The sequence below is a fragment of the Akebia trifoliata genome, chromosome 15 (genome assembly GCF_017979445.1).
Source record: "Akebia trifoliata isolate Shusen 1 chromosome 15, ASM1797944v1, whole genome shotgun sequence".
NCBI classification, from domain to species: Eukaryota; Viridiplantae; Streptophyta; class Magnoliopsida; order Ranunculales; family Lardizabalaceae; genus Akebia; species Akebia trifoliata.
In genome coordinates this window covers 15977565-16005379 of record NC_141389.1, presented here as the reverse complement: position 1 = coordinate 16005379, position 27815 = coordinate 15977565, and the positions used below count along the sequence as shown (strand labels likewise).

Sequence of the window (27815 nt, the reverse complement as noted above, 5' to 3'; positions counted from 1 at the left end):
AAAGATGCCATATATACAAGAATCGAGATCGTTCTTCAAAGCTAAAAGCTTGTTTTTGAACTCCAATAGTTATTTGATGAGTTTTGGTAGAGAGATCTCTCCTTCATTTGATCGTATAAAAGGTTGGGAGGGAGGAAGTTGTAATTTTTAGGAAAGTTACCTAACGGTTTACTAAGTAAGTGGGGGTATTTTTGTTCAAACACATTAATTACTATAGCAAATGACACTTCTTGGAGTATTATTAAAAAAGGGTTGGGATCAATAGAGACATGGAAAGGGAACTCAAATGTCCACTCACAATCCTAATTGTGTACATGTGAAATCCAAGGGCCAAGATAAAAAAGTATCCTAAAAGTATAACATGAATCTCGAAATATTATATTTAGTATTTACATATTCAGGATTGTGTGTGAACATTTGAGTACACTTCCCCGAGTCTACAATCCCAACCCTTCAAAAAAAAAAAAGAGCCCTCTTTTTAGCCATTATGTTATACTTGTGGAATTTTTACACTAAAAGTTCTTTTAGCATGTATGGTGTCAATCACAACAAGGTCTATTCTATTCAATATTGTTCTTATAAGAACTCGAATTTAAAAATTTGATCCGTTAAAAATAAGTCCTATTTGTTTATGAAGATACAGATCAAATTTCGAGTTCGACCTTATCCCATTCTTGGGGAGGCGTATATAATTAATAAAAGATATGAGGTGTTGTTAACGTGTGCCCTTAAAGTGCAATAAATACACCTGGGAAATTGGAATCTGTACCGAAATGCCCTCAAAACAATTTGTTTCACTAGTTCCAATTCAAAGGTGTATTTATTGCTCTTTAACGTGTGCCGTGATGGCACACGTAAACAAAATCCAAAGATATTTTAGAATTTAGCATAGCGAAGAAGATATGCTGCCACGGCCACATCCATATTCCATACCAATCCAAATTCTAAACGCAGAACCAGTCCACGAGCTCACAATCGAAATTCACTGATTTTAAACTCTCATCTCTTTACAGTCTTTTAAACCTCAATGATTTGAACCTAAAATTTCCCCTTTTAGTACGAAAAATTTTCAATCTGCAAATGCTATATTGAAATTATAATCTCCTTGAAATCCCATTTGATTTTGGGCAATTTGCAGGGATTTTATTTTTTCGATTCGATGGGAACTCTCAATAGCTGTTCTTACACAACTTTGGACTTCAGATTTGGTTCATATCCTATTAACAGAGCGTTCAGTGAGAGAATTCGATTGTTGGAAAGTGATAAGTTGAAGAATCTCTGTTTTTTGTGTAGAGGAAGAACAACAACAACAACAAGAAGAGAGATTTCATGGCGGGGTATAGATAGATTTACGTGTTTCAGTAATAATGGAAATGATGGAGAGGATAAGATGTTGAAAGGTTCGAATTCTACGACGAAGACTTCATCATCAGAAGAGGCCCAAGAGAGAAACGGTGATGATTTAAAGCCTGAGCGGACGCCACCTTCTATTTCTTCTAGGGTAATTTCTTTCTTTCTTTCAATTCAAGGCCTGTTTGGATCTCGGTTATTGCATAAACAGGACACAAACATATTTATAAGTGTTTCCAAAACAGATCCTTTAGAGGTGATTTTTGTGATACACCTAGAGATAACGATTTGGAACAAGATCACATGATTAAACCCACAAAATAGCAGAAAAGCAGGAAAAAAAAATACATAATGCAGGGTTTTTTACATGGTTCGGCAAATGTGCCTATCGCCACGGGCTTGGGGAGCCATTCCACGATAATGAATCTCCTCGGTCTTCCCCTCTCTTCCCTGTCTCACCCTCTTTTAAATTGGCCTTTAACCTTTTATGTAGAAAAAATTCTAAAACCTACAAAAGAAACCCTAATCCTAGTTAGAGTACAATTTTCACATTTACTCCTATCCAAATTTAGTATTTATCTAAATGGAAGAATCCTCCCAAATTGAAATTTTTCCCTAATTAGATAGATTTTCTCCAAAATGTTGTAACGTGCCTTCTTCGAGATTCCTATTGATTGGTGCGAAATGAATGGTCCAGATGGGAGATGATTTTATCCCTCCACAATAGTCCTCTCTTGATGATGGAGATTGAAGTACCGAGATCTGTCTTTGAGAACTCTATAGCTTCTAACAATCCTTCCTGAATGAGCACCATTTTTTATTTCCGAACTAGTATGATTCCTAAGCTTTTGAAGTTATCATATTCTCTGTTTTGTGCAAATATGATCTTCCACTTGGTTGAACTCCTATAATAAGTCGAGGCTTCAACATAGAATTGATTATCTTGAAAGTTGGACTTGACTCTCAGAATGAACCAGGACTTAGATAAATAATAGAAGAACCGACCAACATCCTATGTCGGGTTTGGATCGCAGACTGATCTAAGACTTTAATAAACAAAATGACCAGCCAACCCCAAGGTCGGGCTTGGATCTTAGAATGATTTAAGACCTTCTGTCTAATAATGATCCACTCATCGGGCGACTTATCGGTCCCCGAGTTAGTTGTATCTGCTCTTCTTCTTTTTCTATCCTAAAGGTTCTATTCACCACATTTGCATATGTAGTTATGTCAAATCCTGCAACTTTGCTCCTGACGAATGGTTGAAGTCCCTTAATGAACCTCTTTGCTTTTATCACCTCAGTGGATATCAAGTCTTGTGCATATCTTGCTAGTTGGGTGAAATTAGCTTGGTTCCTTAATATCAACTCGTTACCCTGTATGAGATTCAAAAATTGCATACGTTTCTTGTCCTTGGCACTCTCCGGGACATTTCTCCACAAAGATTTCTTGAAATTGAGTCTAAGTAAGCGGTATACTTTCTTGTAAGTCTCGTATCATTTTCGACTTGCTTCTCCTTCTAGATTAAATGATGCTAGTATGACCTTTTGTGCATCAGAACATTGCAATGCTATTAGGAGTTCTTCTATTCTCATTAACCACTCCTCGGCTACAACTGGATCAGTTGATCCATTGTATGTTGGCGGATGAAGTCTGTTGTAGTTCTAAAGGAGCATTCCTGGTTGGTTATACATTTGGGGTACGGGGGCTGGATATGGGTAAATTGGAGGCCCTGGCACATGAGGTGGTGGTGGTGGTGTTGCATCCTAAGGAGTTGGTGATTCTGATTTTCCCCAAGCTCTGCCACCTCCCCAACCAACTTTGCTTGGCTTTCTGCCAGAGCTGCAATTGCCTCAAGTATTCGGTTCAATCTATCATCTGAGTTTTGGCCAGATGATGGGCCTATATTTTGACTTCTCCGTCCTTTCATAGTATTCTGAGTAGGACAAAATGATAAGGTTAAATGTTGTAGAGGTGATACTATTTATCAATGAATCGCAACCTCTATTTCGGTATATTTAGTTTGTTCACACACAATTTTCGTAATGATTTTAATCATACCTGTCTCGTTAATCCTAAATAGAAGAGTTGTTGTAAGACTTCACAACTTACTTTCCATTCTTTTTATACACTACCTCTGATCCTAACTCCTGATGTGGAAGGTTTTGTTTTTACACTCTTAAGACTGAACGTGCTTATGTCTCATATGGACCTAATGCTATGCTTCGATACCACGTTGTCACGTCCTAAAAACTCAACCCGAATCCCCATTATTCCCAAGTTGAATCCAGAGGCATGATATAACAAAATAGATATGTATCCTCAAACGTCTGCAACACTTGACATACATAACACAGTAACGACATAATATTGTGTTCATAGTTACATAAGAAAACGACAGTATAAGATTTAAACCTAATTCTAGTTCAAGACTCATTAGTAGTACCCATGCTCCTCTCCTAGAAGTTTGGACTGATCATCTATGAAGTCTTGGTACTGAGCCTCCTTGGAAGGATCATTTAAACTAAAATTTTTGATGTCGTAGGGGTGAGTAACTTGAGAGTTATCCAGTAGGGGAATCTTACAATTCTAAATAATAGCACTCTATATGTAATTTAAACATTTTAGATTTTCGTAAATTATTCAACTTTTGATAATCATAATATAACTAGAAACATAAACATTGAAGTTGCAAATCATTACCTTTTTTTTTCTTTCTTTTTCATTCTTTCGTGCCTTATATGACTATTAGCCTAAGCATCTCTTTCCTTCGTGTCTTACACGGCAATAAACCAAAGCATCTCTCGCTCGTGCCTTACTCGATATAAGCCAAAGCATTTATCTCATTCGTGTTTTGCACAGTCTATGACTGAAACATCACCTCCTTTGTGGCTTATATGGCATACGCTGATGCATCTCACTAACTGGGTATTCTAAACGACATGCACTCCAATGGAGAACACATTCTCACATTTCATTCAAATAAATTGCTTTTCTTGCTCAAATTTTTAATTTGAAAATTTCAACATATAAAAGTCAGCAAGTTTTATTTGAAATTAAATTCCATGCGTGCTTTTGAAAATAATAGAACATATGTAAGATGTGAAAAAAAATGGCAAGCTTTTCTTTTTTAAATAAATTATATTCATACTTTTGAAATACTAAAATACATGTAAAACATAAAAATACAAAAATATTTAGTTAGTTATTTTTTGTAAATATACTATCAAGTATATTGTAAACATACAAAAATCAGCAACTTCTTTAATTATTATATATATATATATTTTGTATTTATAAAATACGTATAAATATGTGCAAAACATGTAAAAATAGTAACTTCATATGTATTCCATTATAGCATAAAAAAGATGTAATAAAATGCAAGAACAACAACTTCGATAGTTTTTTTTTTGTATGAATAATTCATCCGCATGCTTTTGGATGTAACTACAAAAACAATTTGTTTTAGAAATACAAAATTAGAACTATTTTAGAACCATAAAACAAATTATGTTTTACAACTACAAATTTCAGAAATTATTTTCTTAAAATATTCCTAAGATTATCACAAAGAATTGAAAGGGCCTACCTATTTATTCTTCTCTTTTCCTTTCCTTCTTTCTTTCAACGTGTGAAGAAGTTAAAATACAGATCAACTAAAACACAAATCTATAGAAATTACCAAAATATCTAGATATTTACCAAAAATCTAATTCTTTTAGAATCTTCTAACCAAAATGGACTTTGGTTAGTTTGACATAGTAAAAAATGGTTGACCAAAGCTTGACCAGGACGACTTGACTTGAGTCAACAATGGTTGACTTGATCTTATTATTATTATTATTTTTTGGACATTACAAATATAATTACTAGGTATTATAGTTGATCCTCTGTCATTTTTATATTTATCCATGTTCAAAGATATGGGTTTGGTGCACATCAAACTTGAGGTATAGGCCACACATCCGAGTCACCCCAACTCCCTTTATTCTATTAAATACCTTCTTTTGTTATTTTTAAAAGAAAGTAATCCCATACATCAATAAGGATGCATGGACTATGCACCAAAATTTTCTTTTTATACCTCTTTAATGTTTAACTTCCAATAAGCTTTCGCAAAATACACATCACAAATTGATGTGAAGTAATACACTTAATTTGTTACCTTTTATCATCATGCTTTATTTTTCAAAAAATGGGTTAAACTTGTGCACATTAAAACTGATGTATGAGTCACACATCCAAATCAATTCCTTTCACTATTTTGTTTCCTTTTCCAATAGTGTGAGTTTCAAAATATATCAAGAGTTGGTGTACCAGCCATGCACCAAAATAAATTTTTTTTAAGGTAAAGAATACTTGACAATATTCCTTGTGGTGTGCTCCATCCTTCCCATAATGCTAGCTTGTGGCGTACCATACTTCCCCTGTGGTGTACCTTTGCTGTGTGTACTCCTTCCATGTTGTCGTGTACCCGTCCATTTTAGGATTTTTTTAACACCCTTATCCATATAGTGTTAGGGTACTTCTTCCACATGTTACCTGTACTGCACACGCACAAGAAGTTGTTGCCAACCTTGCTTATACCGCACACGTGTGCAACAAACTTCCTCCACACGCTATCTGTATCATACACGGTTGTCATGGGCCATCCTCTTAACTCCATTGCTCAACCTTCCACCATGGATCTTTGTTGATTACTTTTGAAAACATACAACACATCGAATAATGATGTTTTGGTCCAATACCCCAAACTTTTCGTTTTTATTTATCTACACCTATTTATGATGCTGCTTCCTTTTCCTCTTAATTTTCATCCACATGTTTTTATGCGACAATAGCCTTCTTCCACACGCCAAACAAACACAAGCAACTTCTCCATACTTTGCCCTGTATTGCAACATTGCCTTCACACATGCTTACTTGCGCCTCTCACATTTGTGTTCGCTTGCACATAGTTCTTGCACGATGTTCACAGATCTTGGACTTGCAATTTTTGGCGACAACTTTAACACACTAGATCTTAAATCCTCCGATACCTCTTAAATCAATCTATGATTCGCAGATCTATGCCTCGACAAGATCAGATCCCCTAACTTTTGATTGAGACCTCGATCACTCCGCGTGGTTTCTTGTACGATTCTCATGGACGACGCCAATTGTAGAGGTGTTTATTGTGATACACCTCAATAAACCCACAAAATATAAAAGAAAACATGAAAAAAATACATAATGCGAGGGTTTTTTACTTGGTTCGGTAAACGGGCCTACGTCTAGGGTTCGGGGAGCCATTCCATTATAATGAATCTCCTGTTTCGTGATCTCCTCTCCTCGGTCTCCCCCTCTTTTACAATGGCCTTTAACCTTGTATATAGAAAAAATCCTAACATCTAGAAAAAAACCTAGTTAGGTTACAATTTTCACATTTACTCATATCCAAATTTAGTATTATCTAAAGGGGAAGAATCCTTCGAAATTGGGATTGTTCCCTAATTAGATAGAGTTTCTCCCAAATGTTGCCACGTGTTTGTCTCAAGATTTTCATTGATTGGTGCGAAATGAACGGTCCAGATAGGAGAGGATTTTATCCCTCCACATATCCTAAGTCTTGAATGGTGATATAATTTTTGTTTTTAATTCTTAGATGGTTGTTCGTATGAATTGATGGTCAGAAAACTAGAAAATTGTGTTTAGGATCACATGAATTGGGTCTAATTGAATGAGTTGAATTGTGTTGCTCTCCAAAACACTTTTTTCTTATTCTCTTATAAGATTTTTAGAGCATTTCAAGTTCACTTCTCATGAATAAAATATCTCAAGCAACATCAACGATCGGCATTTAAACCTTAATTTGTGTGATTTTTTTATAATATATAGTGTCTTAGTGGTTTTTCGTTGACATTTTTGGAACTTTATTCTGTTTCAGCCACCGATGATTTCGCCGATGGGACTATCATACAATAACTTGCAAGCTGATTCCTTTAAACTGTTGGAACTTCTTGGACCTGAGAAGGTTGATCCTTCCGATGTGAAGTTGATTAAAGAAAAGCTTTTTGGTTATACAACTTTCTGGGTGACCAAAGAAGAGCCATTTGGAGATCTCGGCGAGGGTGTACTTTTCCTTGGAAATTTAAGGGGTAAGAGAGAGGATGTGTTTGCAAAACTCCAGCGACTACTGGTTGAAGTTACGGGTGACAAATATAACCTGTTTATGGTGGAGGAGCCCAATTCAGAGGAACCAGATCCACGCGGTGGGCCACGAGTGAGCTTTGGTTTGCTGCGAAAAGAAGTTTCAGAACCAGGCCCCACTACACTTTGGCAATATGTCATTGCTCTCCTGCTTTTTCTTCTTACCATTGGATCCAGTGTTGAGCTTGGAATTGCATCTCAGGTATGCTGACATACTTTGTCAATAATTTACTTATATGGATCTTTAAATATATATTTTTTTGATAAGTATCTGAAATAAATTCTTTATCATTTATGAAGCATGTGCATTTTTTTTTTGTTCTTTCAAGCAGATAAATAGGCTTCCACCAGAAGTGGTGAAGTACTTCACAGATCCAAATGCCATAGAACCACCTGATATGCAGGTGTTATTCCCATTTGTAGAGTCTGCTTTACCATTGGCATATGGCGTCTTGGGGGTCCAGCTATTTCATGTAATGTTCATTTCTTTCTTTTTTATTGGGTTTTGATAGAATAATTTGTTTACTTAATTTTTCTTTTGGAGGCACGGGGATGGGGGACTATTGTCGACCATCTGTAAAGGTATTCATAAAAAATATTTTATTTTGGCTTCGATCATATGTAGAAACCATGATGATTCTTCGGTGATCTTGTTCTCATCATTGTTGACTGCTCTATTCTATTTATCATCCCCCGTTTGTTACTACATCTCTAATTGCTTTAAATTAGTTACACTACTCTAAATGTCATACCAGACAAGGACCTTCTAACAAATTCATTAGAGGATATGCATTATAAACTCATTTCATCATATAAATAGAATATACCAATTTGATCTATACACATTCTATGACTTCTAAATCTTGTAAATAAATGTCAAATTGCTTGTATGGAGTCCAATGGGGCATAATCATGTGGTAAGGATACTAAACAGCCTTTGAAGATATTTTCTAGGAGGAAGAAGGTTAATCAATAAGCATTGATGTGGCTTGAAGATAGGTCTTGTGATATTGTTTTTAGTTCTTCATGATTTTCTTCTTATCTACAACAATCTGTGGTATTTTTGTCCATTTACATTTTAGTTGTGGGGTCCAACAATTATTTTATGCTCATTTAAAGTTTCAATGAGTTTGGTCAAGCCGTTAGGGAGTTAGAAGTCTTTTTTGGTCACCTTTTGTCACTTTAGAAGTTAGGGGCAAGTATGTATTTTTTCCTGTTAGGTTTGGACACTCACTTTATAGAACCTTATAAATACTCTGTTTTGTTTCCTTTTGGGGGGCTAGTGAATGAATTCTCAATTTTGACTGCATAAGCAATCTTGGTAAATGATTCCCAAACCTTAGAAGTGATTTCTAGGATCCGTAACATAGAGTGATGTTGGGTTTTTTTTTTTAAAATCTTTTTTCCCTTTCTCTACAAGTTCCTTAATATTTATTTGTGCTGCCATTGCTGCATTATTTATTTTGTGAAGCATGAAGATTGATTGGAACTTTATTTGGACTGATTTTGCAAGATAAATCAAGTATTAGTATATTTTTGTTTCTTCCCAACTTTCCCTTCTTTCACCCTAATTCTAATCTATAAACTTTGAACCAACACCAATAACCCTAATTACCAATCTAAACATCGTATTTGCATTTTCTAATCAATCCCAACCTTTTTACCCTTTATCCACAATATTTTAGGTTAGAGCTATTTCCCTAATTAGTCCTACATCAATTTTTATCTGAGCCAAGGTTGGTACTTGATAACCTGTAGTGGGAGGACTTTTATAGAAGATTGACTGAATCTTAGTGAGAAGAGTTTCTTTTCAAGCCGGCTAAGAAGTAAATGAACTTGAGTTTCAAGTTACAAAGCCTCAAGGCCATCTGATTGGTCCCAACCTTAGTGAAGGAACCAATGGCGTAAGACTCGATGCTGGAGGCTTAGATACTGAGCAAGTGATTTACATATCAATTGATAATCTTGTGAGACAACGATTTAATGCAATGCATAGAGCACCTGTGAGAACCACCCGTGCAAAAAAGGTTAGCTATTCATTGCAAAATTATTAAGGATGAAAGGCAAAAACTTGCTTGTTTTAAAAATGGATTGAGGGATGAAATCAGAAAAGAGATGGCTACTTGGAGGGTTTATGATTTGGAAGATGCATTCCAAATGACATTGTTGGTTGAGAAGAACATAAGGCAATCCATTTGATGGGCAGAATACATATAGGCCAGCATTGCCTAATGCTAACACGTACAAGCTTGGTGGGTCTTAGCCTTAATAAAGGGCCGATGTAGAAAAGGGAGTAGCTACAGATGCAAACAAGAAGGGCAGCACTAAATCAGCTGCTTCAGGTGTGATGCTAAAAGTCATTTTGCATTCCAATGCCTTTTCAAGAACCTATACGTGGGAGTTGGGGACAACTGAATATGTCAAGTTAGAAGAAGATGAGGGGGACAACGCTAATGTTTGTCTCGTTCGACGCATTCTTACAACTCCGAAAGAAGAAAAGAAGATTGGCTTCTTACGTCTGTTTTTCACACACTAGTTACGAGTGGTGAGATGTATTGCAAATTTATTATTGACGGAGGGAGCAATATGAACATGGCTTCAGTCTATAATTGAAAGACTTCAAACTCACAGTCCAATCCCATCTCATCCTTACAGGATTGCGTGGGTAGATAAGTCATCCATACTGGTAACTCTAAGAGCCTACTTAATATTTCTTATGGTGCTTATGTTAATTCTATTTGGTGTGACATTATACTCGTGAGTGTGAACATTCTCCTTGGCCGCCCATGACTGTGACAAAAATGTTTATCATTATGGAAAAGAAATGCTTATTACTTTTTGTTTGATGAGAATCGAGTTATTATTAAGCCCATGCCAGCTAAAGATCTTAAAAGCCATAGCAAGAGTCCTAAGAAGCCAACTGAATTGAGGAGGGAAGCTCTCCATCTGCTACGAAAAGCAATTTGAGGCTGAAAGGAATCTGGATTGAAAGGAGTGAAAGAACCAATTATCGCCCCACTTCTAGATATTTCTCCAGAGGTCACCCAATCACTAGCTGACTTCTCTGATGTTGTCTCGGAGGAGTTTACTAGATGAGTGGCTTCTTATGTAGGATGTTCAACATGATATTGTTCTTGTTTCGGGTTCTCAGTTGCCAAACTTACCAGCGCATCATATGAATTCGACTGATCGTGCTGAATTGAAGTGTTAGGTCAATGAACTGCTTAGACATGAGTTTTCTGTGTAGTGCCTGCTCACTCACCCTGAAGATGGATGGAAGCTAGAGAATTTGTGCCGATAGTAGGGTCTTCAACATGATCACAATCAAGTATTGTTTTCCAATTTCAAGATTGATTGACATGCTTGATATGACGGTAGATTCTTATATTTTCTCCAAGATTGATTCAGAAGTGGTTACCATTAGATACGTGTCAAGACCAGGAGACGAATGGTAGATGACTTTCAAGAAAAAAGATGGTCTATATGAGCGGCTTATCATGTCTTTTGACCTTACTAATGCTCTTAGTACCTTCATGAGTGACAACTCAAGTACTTCAACCTTTTATTGGACAATTCCTTGTTGTTTATTTTGATGATATACTTAAATATAGCCACTCCTCCGATGTGCACATTACCCACCTTCACCAAGTTATGAAAATTTTATGCCATGAAAAACTTTTTGTAAACTTGAACAAGTATGCTTTCATGACGTCCATTGTTGTATGTCTTGAATTTGTTGTATTTTTCAAGGGTACATAAGATGATCCCAAAAAGGTGAAAGCTATTCAAGAATGGCCAATTCATATTAACCTCCATGAAGTATGCAGTTTACATGGCCTAACTACTTTCTACAGGAGGTTCATTAGAAATTTCAGCAATATCATGGCCCTTATCACTGATTTAATGAGGAAATGACAGTTCAATGTGTCCAACACATTACCAATTCCACATGAACCTTGGCAAGATCTCTCTATAGATTTTGTACTTGGTTATCCAAAGACTATAAATGGCCGCAATTTTATTTATGTGGTAGGAGATTGGTTTTCTAAGATGGTTCCATATAGCAAGGCTTTTGATGCTTTACATGTGGCCACTCTTTTATGAGCTACTTTTGGAGGAGTTTATGGAAGTTGTTAAAGACCAAGCTAAAGTTCTCTTCTTCCTTCAATCTTCACATAGAAGGCCAAACTGAGGTGGTCAATATGAGCTTGGGTGATTTATTGAGATGTTTGCTTAGTGATCATGTTTATAGGTGAGATAAAAACCTATAACTGAATTTGTTTATGACAGTTCAGTCGAAAGATGTACTCTGCTTGAGGTGGTTGCAAGCATGCATTTTAGATGACCTATCAACTTTGCCCCTTTACCACTAGATACATAAGTCAACACTGAGGAGGGATTTGCTAGCTACACGCATTATATACATGATGATGTTTGCAAGGGGATCGCTCTTAGCAACGATGCTTACACCACTAAAGTGGATTTGCAACGCCACTTGGTTGATTTCCAAAAGGGTTACATGGTTATGGTGCATATTTGGCCTGAACTATTTCCTAAGGTAATCTATAAGAAACCTCATTCCAATAGTGTAGGCCCTTTTAAGAATCTAGAGGAGATTAACTCTAATTCTTATGTTCTAGATCTTCAAAATCACATGGGTATCCATCCTATCTCTAATGTGGAGGATCTTACTGTTTCCCATGAGCACCATGATAGTACTTAGATGCATCCTCCTATTTCACCTCTTACACCTACAGCGTATGATGTTACTGAAATTTTTTAAGATGAGAATGTGATTTCTATTGCTAGTGGTGGTTATAAGAAGTTCCATATGAAATGGAAAAGTTGTCCATTTTTAGAATGTACTTATATTGCAACCAAAGAGTTTTAGTAGCTTAATCCTGATGGGTATAAATAACATCACGCCTTAACACGACGGGGTCAAGTTCTTTTAAGTCAGGTTGAGATGATTGAGATCCTAAACAACCTTTGAAACCTGTACTAGGAGAAAGAAGGCAAATCTACAGGCCTTGATGTGGCATAAAGATGGGTCTTATGATATTTTTCTTAGTTCTTCATGGCCTTTTTTCTTGTCTACAGTAGTTTTTTTTTGGTCTATTTTACATTTTAGTTGGGGGTCCAATGATTATATGATGCTCTTTGAGTCTTTTTTTATGTGCATTTAATGTTTCAAGGCGGTTTCGTCAAGTCATTTTGCAGTTATAAATCTTTTTTGGTCACTTTTCGTCACATTAGTAGTTTGGGAGCAATCTGTAATTTTGTCTATTAGGTTTGGATGTCTGTTTTACAGAACCATTTAAGTCCTCTGTTTTGTTTTCTTTTTGGAGGCAAATAAATGAATTCTGAATTTTGGTTGCCTAAGCAACCTTGGTGAGTGATTCTCAAACCTTAGAAGTGATTTCTAGGAACTGTAGAGTGATTCTAGGGTTTTTCTCTCTTTTTCCCTTTCTCTACAAGTTCCTTATTATTTGTTTGTGCTATCATGGTTGATTAGTCATTGTGTGAAGCTTGAAGATTGATTGAAGACTTATTTGGACAACATAAATAAGCAAGTACTAGTATATTTTTGTTTCTCCCCAGCTTTCCCTTCTTTCACCCTAAGTTTTCAATATGGTAAACTCCAATTCCCATCCTAATCTATAAACTTTGGACCAGCACCCATAAACCTTAATTTCCTAATAAATATGATTATACCTGACTGGAAATTGGAACTTTCAACTTAAAAAAAAAAAAAATGGAGCTTTCATTGATTTGTACTTCATTAATGATTGGTCCATTTACACATTATTTTATATGACTTGGTTAATTTCAAAATCACCATCATCATCATATGCATTTTCTCAACAATGTGAGGTTGTCTGCACTAGCTCTAACCCCCTTTTAATTTTGTCTGTGTAAAAAAAAATCTTAATATTATTTATTTTCAATAGAAATGGGCTACAACCATGTCAGATACAGCTGTTAAGTTGACCACAGTATGAAGGAAATATACTAAATTAATCTCATCCATGATTCTTGGACTTGCTATGTTTATTTTTCTTATCGCTGCTGCATTTCTAATCCTGAGATGGAATTTGGAGCAATAACCCTGTTTGACTATATATATTTAATATGACAAGATCTGAAGAGAAGCTGGAGTTTTTACTGTTTTGCCTCATTAGCAATAAGATCCACGTACACACCATTTTGTCCGACTTGACAATTTTAAAATCATCAAAATCATAGCCCTTATCTCATCATGTGAGGTTGGCTGCATGAATCCTGTTCTCTCTCAACTTTATATTTGGCATCCTATGCTTGTTAATTTAGGCAAATTCCAAGTCTTTTGGGACAAACTTTTTTTTGTCTTATTATCATTATTATTATTATTATTATTTGCATTTTCTGCTTACAGGAGATTGGGCATTTTCTAGCTGCTTTTCCAAAGAAAGTAAAACTAAGCATTCCTTACTTCATTCCTAACATTACGCTTGGGAGCTTTGGTGCAATCACTCAGGTAAGATTAAAGAACTCATTAATAGGGACCATAGTTCACAGTTTTGTATTGTCTCGGTTTCCGCCAAGACAGTAACAAAACAATGATCCTGAATTAATGCTTTGGGATTGCCTTGGTCAAGATAGTTTCGATTTATCTCCTAACCAAGCCAATGCTTTGAGATGGGCTGAGACAAGAGTACCTCATGACTTGTTATTCATCTAGTGAAATGGAGACTATATTGTATAATCCAATTTAAAGTACAGCTTGTATTTTTCATAATCGTGTTTCCTTTTTTGATCGGTAGACATTGTGTTTCTCATTTTTCACTGTTTACTCTGTAGTTTAAATCCATTCTTCCTGATCGAAGGACAAAGGTTGACATCTCAGTTGCAGGCCCTTTTGCTGGTGCTGCACTTTCTTTTTCAATGTTCTGTGTTGGGCTGCTGCTATCTTTAAAACCAGATGCTGCAGAAGATTTGGTGCAGGTACCCAGCTTGCTATTCCAAGGTTCTTTGCTTCTTGGTCTCATCAGCAGAGCCACTCTTGGTTATACGTACGTGTCCCCTTTCTCGATATTAGTTATAATTCTAATTGGGGACTCCTACCATTCCTTTCCAGGTTTTATATATATTATGTGCGAAAGGTTTCATTCAATCTCAACCATAACATGAAATCTACTGTATAAAGACAGACTACCAAAGAGCATTACTACACATGTGGAGTACATGGGTTAGAACGACCACTTGATGAGTCTCTCATATGAGAGAGTGAAATCAATGACTCAGTGGATCAACTAGAGTTTGACTAGCCTTAATAAGCTAGAAAGGATTTCGCCCTTACTAAGGGTCCTTCGGGTCACCTTGTGGCATCCAAAAAACATGATCGATGCTTCAGCTTGTAGAGGACAAAATTCTATGAACTTCGAAAAATAAAATTTTCAAAAGAAATTATTTTTCACCGTTGAATTTTAATTTTTAGTTAGGGAGTTATGTGGCAGTCAGTTCGGTAGCCGTTCATTTTCAAAAACTTGGATCAATTTCAAAAGAAATTGTTTTTTTTTAGCCTAGGTGACTTTTTGTGTTGTTGGATTGCTGAAATGGATTAGCATTTCAGCAAAACGACCCTTAGTGAGGCTTAAAATCTTACAATGTTAGGAAGGAAAGTGTTTCACGATCAACTAATGATGAAGGGACGTGAATGTTACCCTAGGATGATAAATCTGAGATCAGACTGAAATAACATAAGCAATGCAAATATAAATCATTAGCTCATACATTTATGGATATGCAAGAGAATCCAAGCGATAATCAAAATAGTACTATAGTTCGTTACGATTCCACAAATAAATATTCAAGTACTAACAATAGGTTCTAATAGAAGACAAGTTTTCCTTTAACTTAGGGTTTCAGTTAGATGTTCAAAACAGATTTCTAGGCTCAATGTTAATGCTAAAATAGCAAAATAAGCCGTGTTGATTTATGGGGGTAGCAAGTTAACAATGTTTAGAGAAATTATAGGCTAAAAAAATAAAAGGTGATTAGGGTTTTGGGTGGTAAGGAATGATGTGGTTAGAGTAGGGAAGGTTAGGTTGAGTTTTTATGGGTATTTTTTTTTTCTGATGCAGGACGATGGGGGGAGATAAGTAAATATTGGGGGTTTAGGAAATCTGGTTGGGGATTGGGTTAAGGATTAATGATTTAAGATTGGGTTTACAATTTGGGTTAGGATGGGTAGACACAAAAGGTAAAATAATTTTTTATTTCAATTATTGTAGGATAGAAAAGAGTTAAAGGTTAAGGTTCGTAAGGTAAAGAAATGATTAAGGGTTAAGATTTGGAAAAAATATTAATGAAATAAGGGTTAAAGAAAATGGGAAAGGATTAAGGGTGAGGTTTGTAGGTTTCAAGAAAGCAAGAATCAAGAAAGTTAGAAAAAATAATTAGAAAAGAAAAAAAATATTAGAAGAAAAAAAAAAAAAAAGGGATAGAAAGATAGAACCTTGGATTCATACCAAAAGTTTTCTTGGAATCACACCAAGAATGGTTGAGAACTCACTTCACTCCTGAAAGAAACTCATTCTTTATTCATCAAAATTTTCGTTGTTTATTAATAAATAAAATCCTAATACAATCTATATACAGAAAATAAAGTAAAAATCCCAGTTAAATTAAGATATCAAATAAATAAACCTAATTTTCGTAATTTTCTTTCTCCTAATTTTCAAATTCTAAAAAACTTGAATAAAAGATAAACTAAACTTAGTAATCTGCCCCTAAATATTATATTAAGACCATGGACCAGTAAAATATGAAAATAAGCCCCAAAAACATAAAATTAAAGTCCTAAAAAAGAAAACTAAATAAAAACTAAAATCTACTCTTCAAGATTTAATGTCCCCATCAATTCTCTTATCCTGGGAAGATTTCGCCATTGGCAAAGTAAAATTATAGCAATTTTCCAGCAATGAAGTCCCTATAATTCACACGTAATCTAATCTTGACTTGCTTCTCAACCAATGCATTGTCCACGCTCCAATATATATCATCAAATCAAGTAAAAATCCGTTGAACTCTTATTTTCTGGCAAGAACTGAAGTTGACACTCTGAAATACTCTATGGATAATGTAACTCATTAGTTTATCCAAAATATCAGCTATCTTTTTTTTCTTCCCATGGGATAAAATCGGTGTTAAAATCAAAGGATGTAGTGGCTCCACAATTTCTTGTGTCTATTGTTCAAATTCTTCAAACTTGGATTTTTCTTCAAGAACCAATAATGATGTCTTAAACTTGTCAATCTTATTCTTGCTTAGGTTGGGCTCATAAATTTCTTTACTTGCCTTGAGTTTAGATGTATGGATTTTCGTTACATTTGCTTCATTATCCCTGTTTGAGCATTTCGATTTAAAGTGTCCAAAATGATTGCACTTGAGCACAAGTTTTGTTGTCTGAACTCATACCATGAATCTCTTAATTGCCTGTGCTCTTCGATTTCCTTTATAATATGGTCACGAACAATACAAAAATATGCCTAAGAGTGGCGCGTTTGATGTAGTTCTGTCAATATATTTTTTTGGCTCCTCTGAGAACATCTCTGTTTAGTCCATCTTCTATGAACGCAATCTACTAATGTTTTTTTTTCGCCTTAACCTAGGCTCTGATACCAAATCTGATGCAAGACAATGAGGGGAGATAAGAAAATATGGGGATTTAGGAAAATTTAGTTCGGGATTAAGCTAAGAATTAAGGATTTGAGTTTGGATTTACAATTTGGGTTAGGATTGGGTAAACCCAAAAGGTAAAATGAAAATTTTATGTCAATTATTGTAGGATAGGGTAAAAGTTAAGTTTAAAGGTTGTTAGTAAGTAAGGAAGGATTAGTTAAAGTAGAAGATTGGATTAATAAAGAGATGAATAAGGGTTTAAAAGAAATGAAGGATAAAGGATTAGACTTGAAAGGGTAAGATTTAAAAGAGATCATTGAAATAAGCGTTGAAGAAAATGGGGAAGGATTAAGGATTGAGATTTGTAGGTTTCAAGAATCAAGAATCAAGAATTAAGAAACACGAATCAAAAAAGGGTTTCAAGAGTTAAAAATCAAAACTCAAGAATCAAAAATTAAGAATTCAAGAATGAAGAAAGTTAAGAGAAAATAATGAAAAACGAAAAAAAAAAAAGATTAAAAGAAAAAAAGAGAAGGGATAGAAAGATAGAACATTGGATTCATACAAAAGGTTTTTTTAGAATCACACCAAGAATGGTAGAGAACTCATTTCACTCCATGAAAGAAACTCATTCTTTATTCATCAAAATCTTCGTTGTTCATTAATAAAAAAAAAACCCTAATACAATCTATATAAAGAAAATAAATTATGAATCCTAATCAAACTAAAATACCAAATAAATTAACCTAATTTTCGTAATTTTCTCTTTCCTAATTTTCAAACCCTAATAAATTTAAATAAGAGATAAACTAAAGTTAGTAAACTGCCCCTAAATATTATATTAAGAATATGGGTCAATGAAACATGAAAATAAGTCCCCAAAACATAAAATTAAAGTTCTAAAACATAAAACTAAATAAAAACTAAAATCTACTCTGCAGATTTGATGTCCCCATAAATTGTCTTCTTCTAGGACGATTTTGCCATTGGCAAAATAAAATTGTAGTAATTCCCTAGCAAATGAAGTCCCTATAATCCACATGTAATCGGATCCTGACTTGTTGCGCAACCAATGCACCCTCAACACTCCAATACATATCATCAAATCAAGTAAAATCCGTTGAACTCTTATTTTCTAGCAAGAAATGAAGTTGGCATTCTGAAATGCTCTATGTATAATGTAACTCATTAGTTTATCCCAAATATCATCTACCTTTTCTTTTCTGTAAGACAAAATCGATGTTAAAATCAAAGGATGTAGTGGTTCCACAATTTCATGTGTTAATTGTTTAGATTCTTTAGAGTTGAATTTTTTTCAAGAATCAATAATGATGTCTCACACTTGTCAATCTCACTTCGCTTAGATCGGTTCATAAATTTCTTCATTACTTACCTTGAGTTTAAGTGCATGGATTTTTGTCACATTTGCTTCATTATCCCTGTTTGAGCACTCCAATTTAAAGTATTTAAAATGATTGCACTTAGAGCACAAGTTTTGTTGTCTAAATTCATACCATGAATTACTTTATTGCCTGTACTCTAGACTTTCCTTTATAACACGGTTACGAACAATGCAAAATATACCCTAGAGTGCTGCTGCGTTCGACGTAGTTCTAACAACATATTTTTTTAGCTCCTTTGAGAACATCTCTGTTGAGTTCATCTCCCATGAATGCGATCTACTAATTTGTTTTTTGCCTTAACTTATGCTCTGACACCAAACCTGATGCAGAGCGATGAAGGGAGATAAGAAAATATGGGGGTTAACAAAATCTGGTTGGGGATTGGGTTAAGGATTAAGGATTTAAGATTGGTTTATGATTTGGATTAGGATAGGGTAAACCCAAAAGCTAAAATGGAAATTTTATTTTAATTATTGTAGGATAAAGAAGGGTTAAAGGTTAAGGTTCGTAGGATAAGAAAATGATTAAGGATTAAAATTTGGAAAAGCGATTAATGAAATAAGGGTTAAAGAAAATGGAGAAGGGTTAAGAGTAGAAGTTTGGAGATTTTAAGAATCAAGAATCTAGATTCATTAATCAAGATTTAATAATCAGGATTCAAGAAAAGGGTTTCAAGAATAAAAAATCAAAAGTTAAGAGAAAAAAATAAAAAAATAAAGAAAAGATAAAAGAAAAATAGAGAAGGGATAGAAAGATAGAGCCTTAGAATCACATGAAAGGTTTCTTGGAATCACACTAAGAATGGTGGAGAACTCACTTCACTCCATGAAAGAAACTCATTCTTTATTCATCAAAATCTTCGTTATTCATTAATAAAAAAATCCTAATACAATCTATATAAATAAAATAAATCAAGAATCCTAGTCAAACTAAAATATCAAATAAATACACCTAATTTTCGTATGTTTTTCTTGCCTAATTTTCAATACCCTAAAAAACTTAAATAAAAGATAAACTAAAGTTAGTAAATTGTCTCTAAATATTATTTTAAAACCATGGGCCTATAAAACATGAAATTAAAGCCTTAAAAAAGAATACTAAATAAAAACTAAAATTGACTCTTCAAGATTTGATGTCCCCATTAATTTTCCTTTACTGGGAAGATTTTCCATTAGTAAAATAAAATTGTTGTAATTTCCCTGCAAATGAAGTCCCTCTAATCCACATGTAATCTTATCCTGACTTGTTTCTCAACCAATGCACCCACCCTCCACGTTCTAATATATATCATCAAATCTAGTAAAAATCTGTTGAACTCTTATATTTTGAAAACAATTAAAGCTGATACTTTGAAATGCTCAATGTATAATGTAACTCATTGGTTTATCCAAAATATCACCTACCTTTTCTGTGGAACAAAATCGGTGTTAAAATTAAAGGATATAGTGGCTCCAGAATTTCATCTATCAATTGTTCAGAATCTTCAGACTTGGATTTTTCTTCACGAACCAATAATGATATCTCACACTTGTCAATCTAACTCTCACTTAGATTAGGTTTATGAATTTCTTCATTACTTGCCTTGAGTTTAGGTGCATGGATTTTCGTCACATGTGCTTCATTATCCCTGTTTGAGCAGTTTGATTTAAAGTGTCCAAATATTGCACTTGGATCACAAGTTTTGTTGTTTGAACTCATACCATGGATCACTTAAGTGCATGTGCTCTTTGCTTTCCTTTATAATACGGTCACGGACAACGCAAAAATATATCCAAGAGTGGCGCGTTCGACGTAGTTCTAACAACAAATTTGTTTAGCTCCTTTAAGTACATCTTTGTTGAGTCCATTGCCCATCAATGTGATATGCTAATTTGTTTTTTGCCTTAACTTAGACTCTGATACCAAATTTTATGCAGGACAATTAGGGGAGATAAGAAAATATGGGGGGGTTTAGGAAAATTTGTTGGGGATTGGGTTAAGGATTAAGGATTTGAGATTGGGTTTACGATTTTGGTTAGGATATGGTAAACCCAAGAGGTAAAATGAACATTTTATTTCAATTATTGTAGGATAAAGAAGGGTTAAAGGTTAAAGTTCGTAGGGTAAAGGGCTAAGGGTGAAGATTTGAAAAATAGATTAATGAAATAAGGGTTTAAGAAAATGGGGACGGCCTAAGGGTTGAGGTTTGTAGGTTTCAAGAATCATAAATCTAGAATCAATATTTAAGAATTAAGAATCTAGAATCAAGAATCAAGAAAGAGGTTTCAAGAATCAAAAATCAAAAGTCAAGAATCACGAATCACGAATTCAAGAATCAAGAAAGTTAAGAGAAAATAATAAAATAAAGGGTAAAAGAACAAAAGAGAACGGATAGAATAGAACTTTGGAATTACACCAAAGATTTCTTGGAATCACACTAAGAATGGTGGAGAACTCACTTCACTCCATGAAAGAAATTCATTCTTTATTCATCAAAATCTTTGTTGTTTATTAATAATAAATAAAAAAAAAAACTTAATGTAATTTTTATAAAGAAAATAAATCAAGAATCCTAGTCAAACTAAAATACCAAATAAATTAACCTAATTTTTGCCACTTTCTCTCTCCTAATTTTCAAATCCTAATAAACTTAAATAAAATATAAACTAAAGTTAGTAAACTGCCCTAAATATTATACTAAGACTATGGGACAATAAAATATGAAAATAAGCCCCAAAAACATAAAATTAAAGTCCTAAAATAGAAAACTAAATAAAAACTAAAATCTACTCTTCAAGATTTTGATGTCCCCATCAATTCTCCTCAGCTAGGAAGATTTCGCCACTGGAAAAATAAAATTGTTGTAATTCCCCAACAAATGAAGTCCCTATAATCCACATGTAATCTGATCCTGACTTGCTTCTCAACTAATGCATCCTCTACTCTTCATTAAATAAGGTAAAAATTTGTTGAACTCTTATTTTCTAGCAAGAACTGAAGCTGGCTCTCAGAAATGCTCCATGTATAATGTAACTCATTGGTTTATCCCAAATATCATCTACCTTTGCTTTTCTGTGGGGTAAAATCGGTGTTAAAATCAAAGGATGTAGTGGCTCCACAATTTCATGTGTCAATTGTTCAGATTCTTCATACTTGGATTTTTCTTCAGGAACCAATAATGATGTCTCACATTCATCAATCTCATTCGCTTAGATTGGGCTCATAAATTTCTTCATTACTCACCTTGAGTTTAGGTGCATGGATTTTTGTCACATTTGCTTCATTATCCCTATTTGAGCACGCCAATTTAAAGTGCCCAAAATGATTGTACTTGGAGCAGAAGTTTTATTGTATGAACTCATACCATGGATCATTTAATTGCCTGTGCTTTTCGCTTTCTTTTATAATGTCACGAACAATGCAAAAATATGCCCAAGAGTGGCGCATTCGGCGTAATTTTGACAAGATATTTTTTTAGCTCCTCTGAGAACATCTCTGCTGAGTCAATCTCCTATCAACGCAATCTGTTATTTTTTTTTTTACCTTAACCTAGGCTCTGATACCAAATCTGATACAGGAAGATGAGGGGAGATAAGAAAATATAAAGGTTTTGGAAAATCTGGTTGGGGATTAGGTTAAGGATCAAGGATTTGAGATTGGGTTAATGATTTGGGTTAGGATAGGGTAAACCCAAAAGCTAAAATGAAAATTGTATTTCAATTATTGTAGGATAAAGAAGGATTAAAAGTTAAGGTTCGTAGGGTAAGTGATTACTAAAATAAGGGCTAAAGAAAATGGGGAAGGATTAGGAGTTGAGGTTTGGAGGTTTTAAGAATCAAGAATCTAGAATCACGAATCAAGAAAGGGGTTTCATGAATTAAAAATCAAAAGTCAAGAATCAAGAATCAAGAATTCAAGAATCAAGAAAGTTAAGTGAAAATAATCAAAAAAGAAAAAAAAATAAAGATTAGAAGAAAAAAAGAGAAGGGATAGAAAGATAGAACCTTGGATTCATACCAAAGGTTTTGTTGGAATCACACCAAGAATGGTAGAAAACTCACTTTACTCCATGAAAATTCATTCTTTATTCATCAAAATCTTCATTATTCATTAATATAAAAAAAATCCTAATACAATCTATATAAAGAAAATAAATCAAACATCCTAGTCAAACTAAAATACCAAATAAATAAACCTAATTTTCTTAACTCTCTCTCTCCTAATTTTCAAATCCTAAGCTACTTAAGTAAAAGATTTGATGTCCCCATCAACTAATCTCCCTATTTATCACCATGTTTTCAATGACATAAAAAAAATATAATTACAAGACTAGAGATTAGAGAAAGGCCAATAGATTCCTATTAGTTAATATTTTTTCTGTGGACATTCTAGTGGGACTCATTGAATGTCGGGTCAGATGTCACATCCTATGGCATGTGCCAGATATGTATGACTTGCCATCTGTAGGTCACCTTTAATTTTAGTTGGATACTAAGTTTTTTTCATTCTTTAAGGGTGTATAGAAGGAACTACTTCCAACTCATGCGTCAGTTGCAGGTTACTTGGCACGAGTTGGTGATTTCTGCATTTGGCTGTCCATGAGTTTACTCTTGCAGGAGGGACAGGGAGGAAGGGAGGCAACAGACTTGCTCTCCTATAATGTGATCCAAATCTTCTTCCTCACCCTCAACAATTTATGTATTTTTATTTTTATTTTTTTGCTTTTGCTGCAAGCATCTTCACAACCTACATAAAGCCGTATTTTTTTTTCCTTCCTGACCTTAAACCCTAATCTATGAAAGAGGACATGAAGGATGAAAGATAACAGCCAGACTTGGATAGAGGGTTCTAGACTTAGATCTAGTGGGGTGGGTGGATGGAGGGTTTGGAAGAAGAAGAGAGTTAGAGGGAGAGAGTAGCTTGTGATTTCATTGGCGCAAATCTTATGATTTCTGAGTTGACATTTCCAAGGGGTTGATTCAATTTGAAACTGTAACTACTTACAGCTCTTGATATAGTTGCCAGACTGCAACATTGGACAGCCACACACCGAAATTGGCCAAGGCGATCAACTTGATCAATTCCCCTCGATCCAAATATGCTATAGACCTATCTCAATGATGACACAGTAATGTTCTTGTCATCTTGGGCAATAACGGTGCAAATTTGCATATACCTCAAGATTCTTATAAATAAAGTTCTTTGTAATACCTTCTATTTATCTTTCCTTCGAAATTTTACTTGACATTTATTGAAAAACTTGATCGAATTAACATTTGCTAATATTTATGTGCAGTGCCATGCATGCTGCTACTGTTTCAATCCATCCTCTTGTAATTGCAGGCTGGTGAAGTATTCTACTGTTTTGACATCTTATTTTCTATAGAAAATGTTTTAAATAAAATGCGTATCTTATGTAATTTTGAGTGTAGGTGTGGTTTAACTACGTCAGCTTTTAATATGCTTCCTGTGGGTTGCCTTGATGGTGGAAGAGCCGTGCAGGTATTCTTTACTCTCTTTTTTTTCTTTCTGTTGTTTGAGCTAGAAATTATGGTAATTACAATGGAGGCCTAATGGATCATGGACCCCACACATTGTGGAGGTGAAGCTGTTGAATTGTTGGCACAAACATTTCACAAAATTTTGCAACAAACGAGCATGAAGAAACTATAATTTCAGTAGGGTTGGTTTTGATTTTGGCCCATAATAATCTAGTAAGAGAGAAAGTAACACCTCTATCCTAAGGAGTACCTGCTTGATTGCTTGAGGATTCATCAATGCAATGATTGGAAAGCCATCCTCCTAACGTTTACATAACACAGATTTAGTTTTTGGATAATAGAACCTCTCATTTGTTTAGTTGCCTGGCCCCGTTGTTATTTTCCTGTGAATTATGAATTACTCCATGTATATGACATTAAGATTCATAAGCATAGTTTTTAATTTCGGATATTTCCACGTAATATTTTCATTTCTACAATATTCAGCATGAAATTTTACTGACAATTTCTTTTTGAATATATTTTGGTGAAAATCACTATTCATTTTGGCATTTGCGAAAATTTTTGGCGAACAGTGAGTTTTACCTGAGATACTTAAATTTCATGTATAAGAATTAGGGGTGCAACTTGGTTCGGTTTGAGGCCAAATCAGAACTGAACCGACCTAAGTCGGTTCCATTAAATGAGAACCAGAACTGAACCAAAGCAAACCGAACCGAGCTAAGGTCGGTTTGCTTTGGTTCGGTTTTATGGATTGCCAATAACTTAAAATCTAATTGAATCAACATATTTTTAATAAAAATAAATAGATATGAATATGAAATCTCATATAATGAATCATTAATCTATCCATCAATAAATATAAAAAAATCATTAATGTATCCATTAACAAAAAAAGTCTGAATAGTTTTTTCATCAATTAAAGAAAGTCATTAATCCCATCCATCCAAAAAAATGTCATTAATCTATCCATAAAAAAAAACAATCAATTTATTCATAAAAAAGGGTATAGTTTATTAAATAGATTAATAATATTTATTTATAATTGTATTAATAGAAGGATTTAGTTCTCGGTCTGGTTCGGTTCTTACAAGACATGAACCAAGAACTGAACCAAATTGGTTGGTTCTCTATTTTATTAACCTGGAACCGAACAAAAGTTCATTATAAACCAAACCAAACCAATCCAAAGCTCTCAGTTTGGTTCGGTTCTTGGTTTGAACTAGACCAAGTTGCACCCCTAATAAGAATAGGAGATTTCAATGGAAATATTCAATAAACAGTAAAATTCAATTGAAAGATTCTGTTTTGAAAAATATTCTAAAATATGGATAAAATTTATAAGATTAAAAAAATTGACAAAGTTCTGGTAGATACTAATATTCCTTCGTTAGTAGAAATAGTTTATGGTTAATTATTGTCTATATATTGTCTTATTTTTATGTATTTTAAACATATTAGGATATACTATGTTTATACAATCATCTATGTTCTAATTATATATGTTAGTAATTTATTCATAGATATTTTGAAATAATAATATAAATAAAAAGTGAATGTAGTACTTAATTGTTTGTTGACTCAAGCAATATGTAGTTAATATGAAAATATTATCTATGTCCATATAGAATATAGTTGATTTGGTTGTCGGGCTATCACATACAAGTAGCGAAATGCAATGATCTTCATTTCCACACTCTATGGTTATTATTGTAGTTGGATAATATATGAGTATTTTTTCACATTTATTTTATCATTTCTTGTGGTGTCAATGAAATTTCCTCTAAGATTTTCATCATTTCCATGACATTTCCATCATTCCATTAAGAGTAATGCTGAAGTGACCTCAAGATTGTACCTCACATCGCACACCTTGACGTGAAAGTGTGTAGGATCCGTAGATGCTTTTTGACTCATATCTCGATAAAAAGTATCTATGGTTCCTACACACTTTCACGTCAAGATGTGTGATATGAGGTACAATCTTGAGGTCACTCCCACTTGACTCTTCCATTAATTGTATTGATTTCCACACTGATCAAAATATTTATATTTCCATGCTGGCCGAAATAGAAACAAAAAACCAAAATTTAGGACCTTGCTCATAGGTAACAATATGGAAATTATTAACTTTTTGAATGAAGAAGATTTCCTCAAGTTCTGTTCTGTACAAGTTCAATGACAGAGGAAGAGTTTTCCCATGTGAATTGTAGTGGTTTAAATAGATTTCTGAAGCACAGGATCTCCTAGTTTATAAATGTTGCCTAACTTATGAAACATTTCAATATGTGTTCGGACAGGGTGCTTTCGGAAAAAATGCATTGATTGGGTTCGGCTTGACAACTTACACATTGCTTGGATTGGGAGTGGTATACCTTCATACTTTGCTGAATCATTTATTTTTATTGTTTATAATATAAATAAATCTCAATAAAGTTGCAGCATCCTAGTTGCAGTCATTATTTTGTTTTTAAAGTGAACATATTAGAGAGAGATATCGTTACTTCTATGATGAGAATACTCAAGTTTAATTGTCGAATGTAAAACCTTCATTTTTTTACATTGATCCAAGGCTATAATTCTTGAATTGGGTAATAGAAAGCTAGAGACAATTTAGTGCTGATTGACACCACCACACATAGTTTGTATTCCATATTGTATATGAATCAATATTCTAACTAATTACATCACTTAGGCTTCGTGCACTTACATTTTGCTAGTGAAAATGTTGAAACATCTTCCATGAAATGATTACAATGCACTTAAAAAAGATCCAGCCTGCCCTCTGAATCTCTAAAATAACCAACCTGGGATGACTTCTTAATTGCTGGGAAGATGATTTTGCTCTGCAAATGACCCAAAATCCTAACTGTCAACAAATTTTAAAAGCAGATTTTACTTGGTAAATTTATTAACTGAAAAATATTCAAGCGCTATTTCTACTTCGAATAGCACGATGTTAAAAAAAGTTGATTTTAATAAATAAATGATATTACAATTCTAAACATTGAGTTCTTAATTTAGTTACCATGTATTGTTTTGTGCTTAATAATGTGTCAGTAATCACGCTTATCTGAATTCTAGAGAAAACACTTGCATGGACATATAAACTAGTAAGATGTCACACCTCCTCATGGAGGGACATCTTGGGGTTGAATGTGATTTCATTTCTTCCTTAAATTCTGCACTTCTATTTATGGCACATAAATTTAACATTCACAAAAACTTGACGTTCATCACTCCTTTCAGCTTGGCGGACCGCTGTCACTTCCTTGGGGGCTGTATGTGCTTATATGTCAGGTACACAAAACCTATAAAGGAAATTAAATTAATAGCTGATGAAAGCAAAATCTAATAATAATTTTTTTTTTATCTTTTATCTTTTTCAAATTTCCATCCTTTATTGTTATTTTATAGTTTTAATCCTGTAATTTCACATACACAGAGGACTCCAGAGAAACCTTGCTTAAATGATGTTTCTGAGGTAGGAACGTGGAGGAGAACCGCTTTAACAATTGTCATTTTTCTTGGTGTGCTGACACTCCTTCCTTTGTGGGATGAGCTTGCAGAGGAGTTGGGTATTGGCGTTGTAACTACATTTTGATGTACAATACTCGCATAGCCTAATGTTTATTTCAGGCATCCAATTTAGACTAAATTCAAATTTAAATGTTCCAAATGAAGTCTTGTTCAGTTTAGGCAATCCTTCTTTTAATTATTTTTTTAA

At 34.0% G+C, this 27815-nt stretch overlaps 1 protein-coding gene across 1 annotated transcript; it reads left to right on the top strand.

Annotated features, from left to right (window-relative positions):
* Nucleotides 1-858: 858 nt before the first annotated feature.
* On the top strand, nucleotides 859-27815 carry EGY1 (Peptidase M50 family protein). Its single transcript, XM_086425650.1, has 10 exons — nucleotides 859-1501; nucleotides 7280-7744; nucleotides 7875-8015; nucleotides 13958-14059; nucleotides 14383-14594; nucleotides 23884-23934; nucleotides 24020-24089; nucleotides 26389-26457; nucleotides 27338-27388; nucleotides 27534-27815. Exons 1-10 carry the CDS (start codon nucleotides 1160-1162, stop codon nucleotides 27690-27692), a joined length of 1662 nt encoding a protein of 553 aa, XP_086281776.1. The 5' UTR covers nucleotides 859-1159; the 3' UTR covers nucleotides 27693-27815.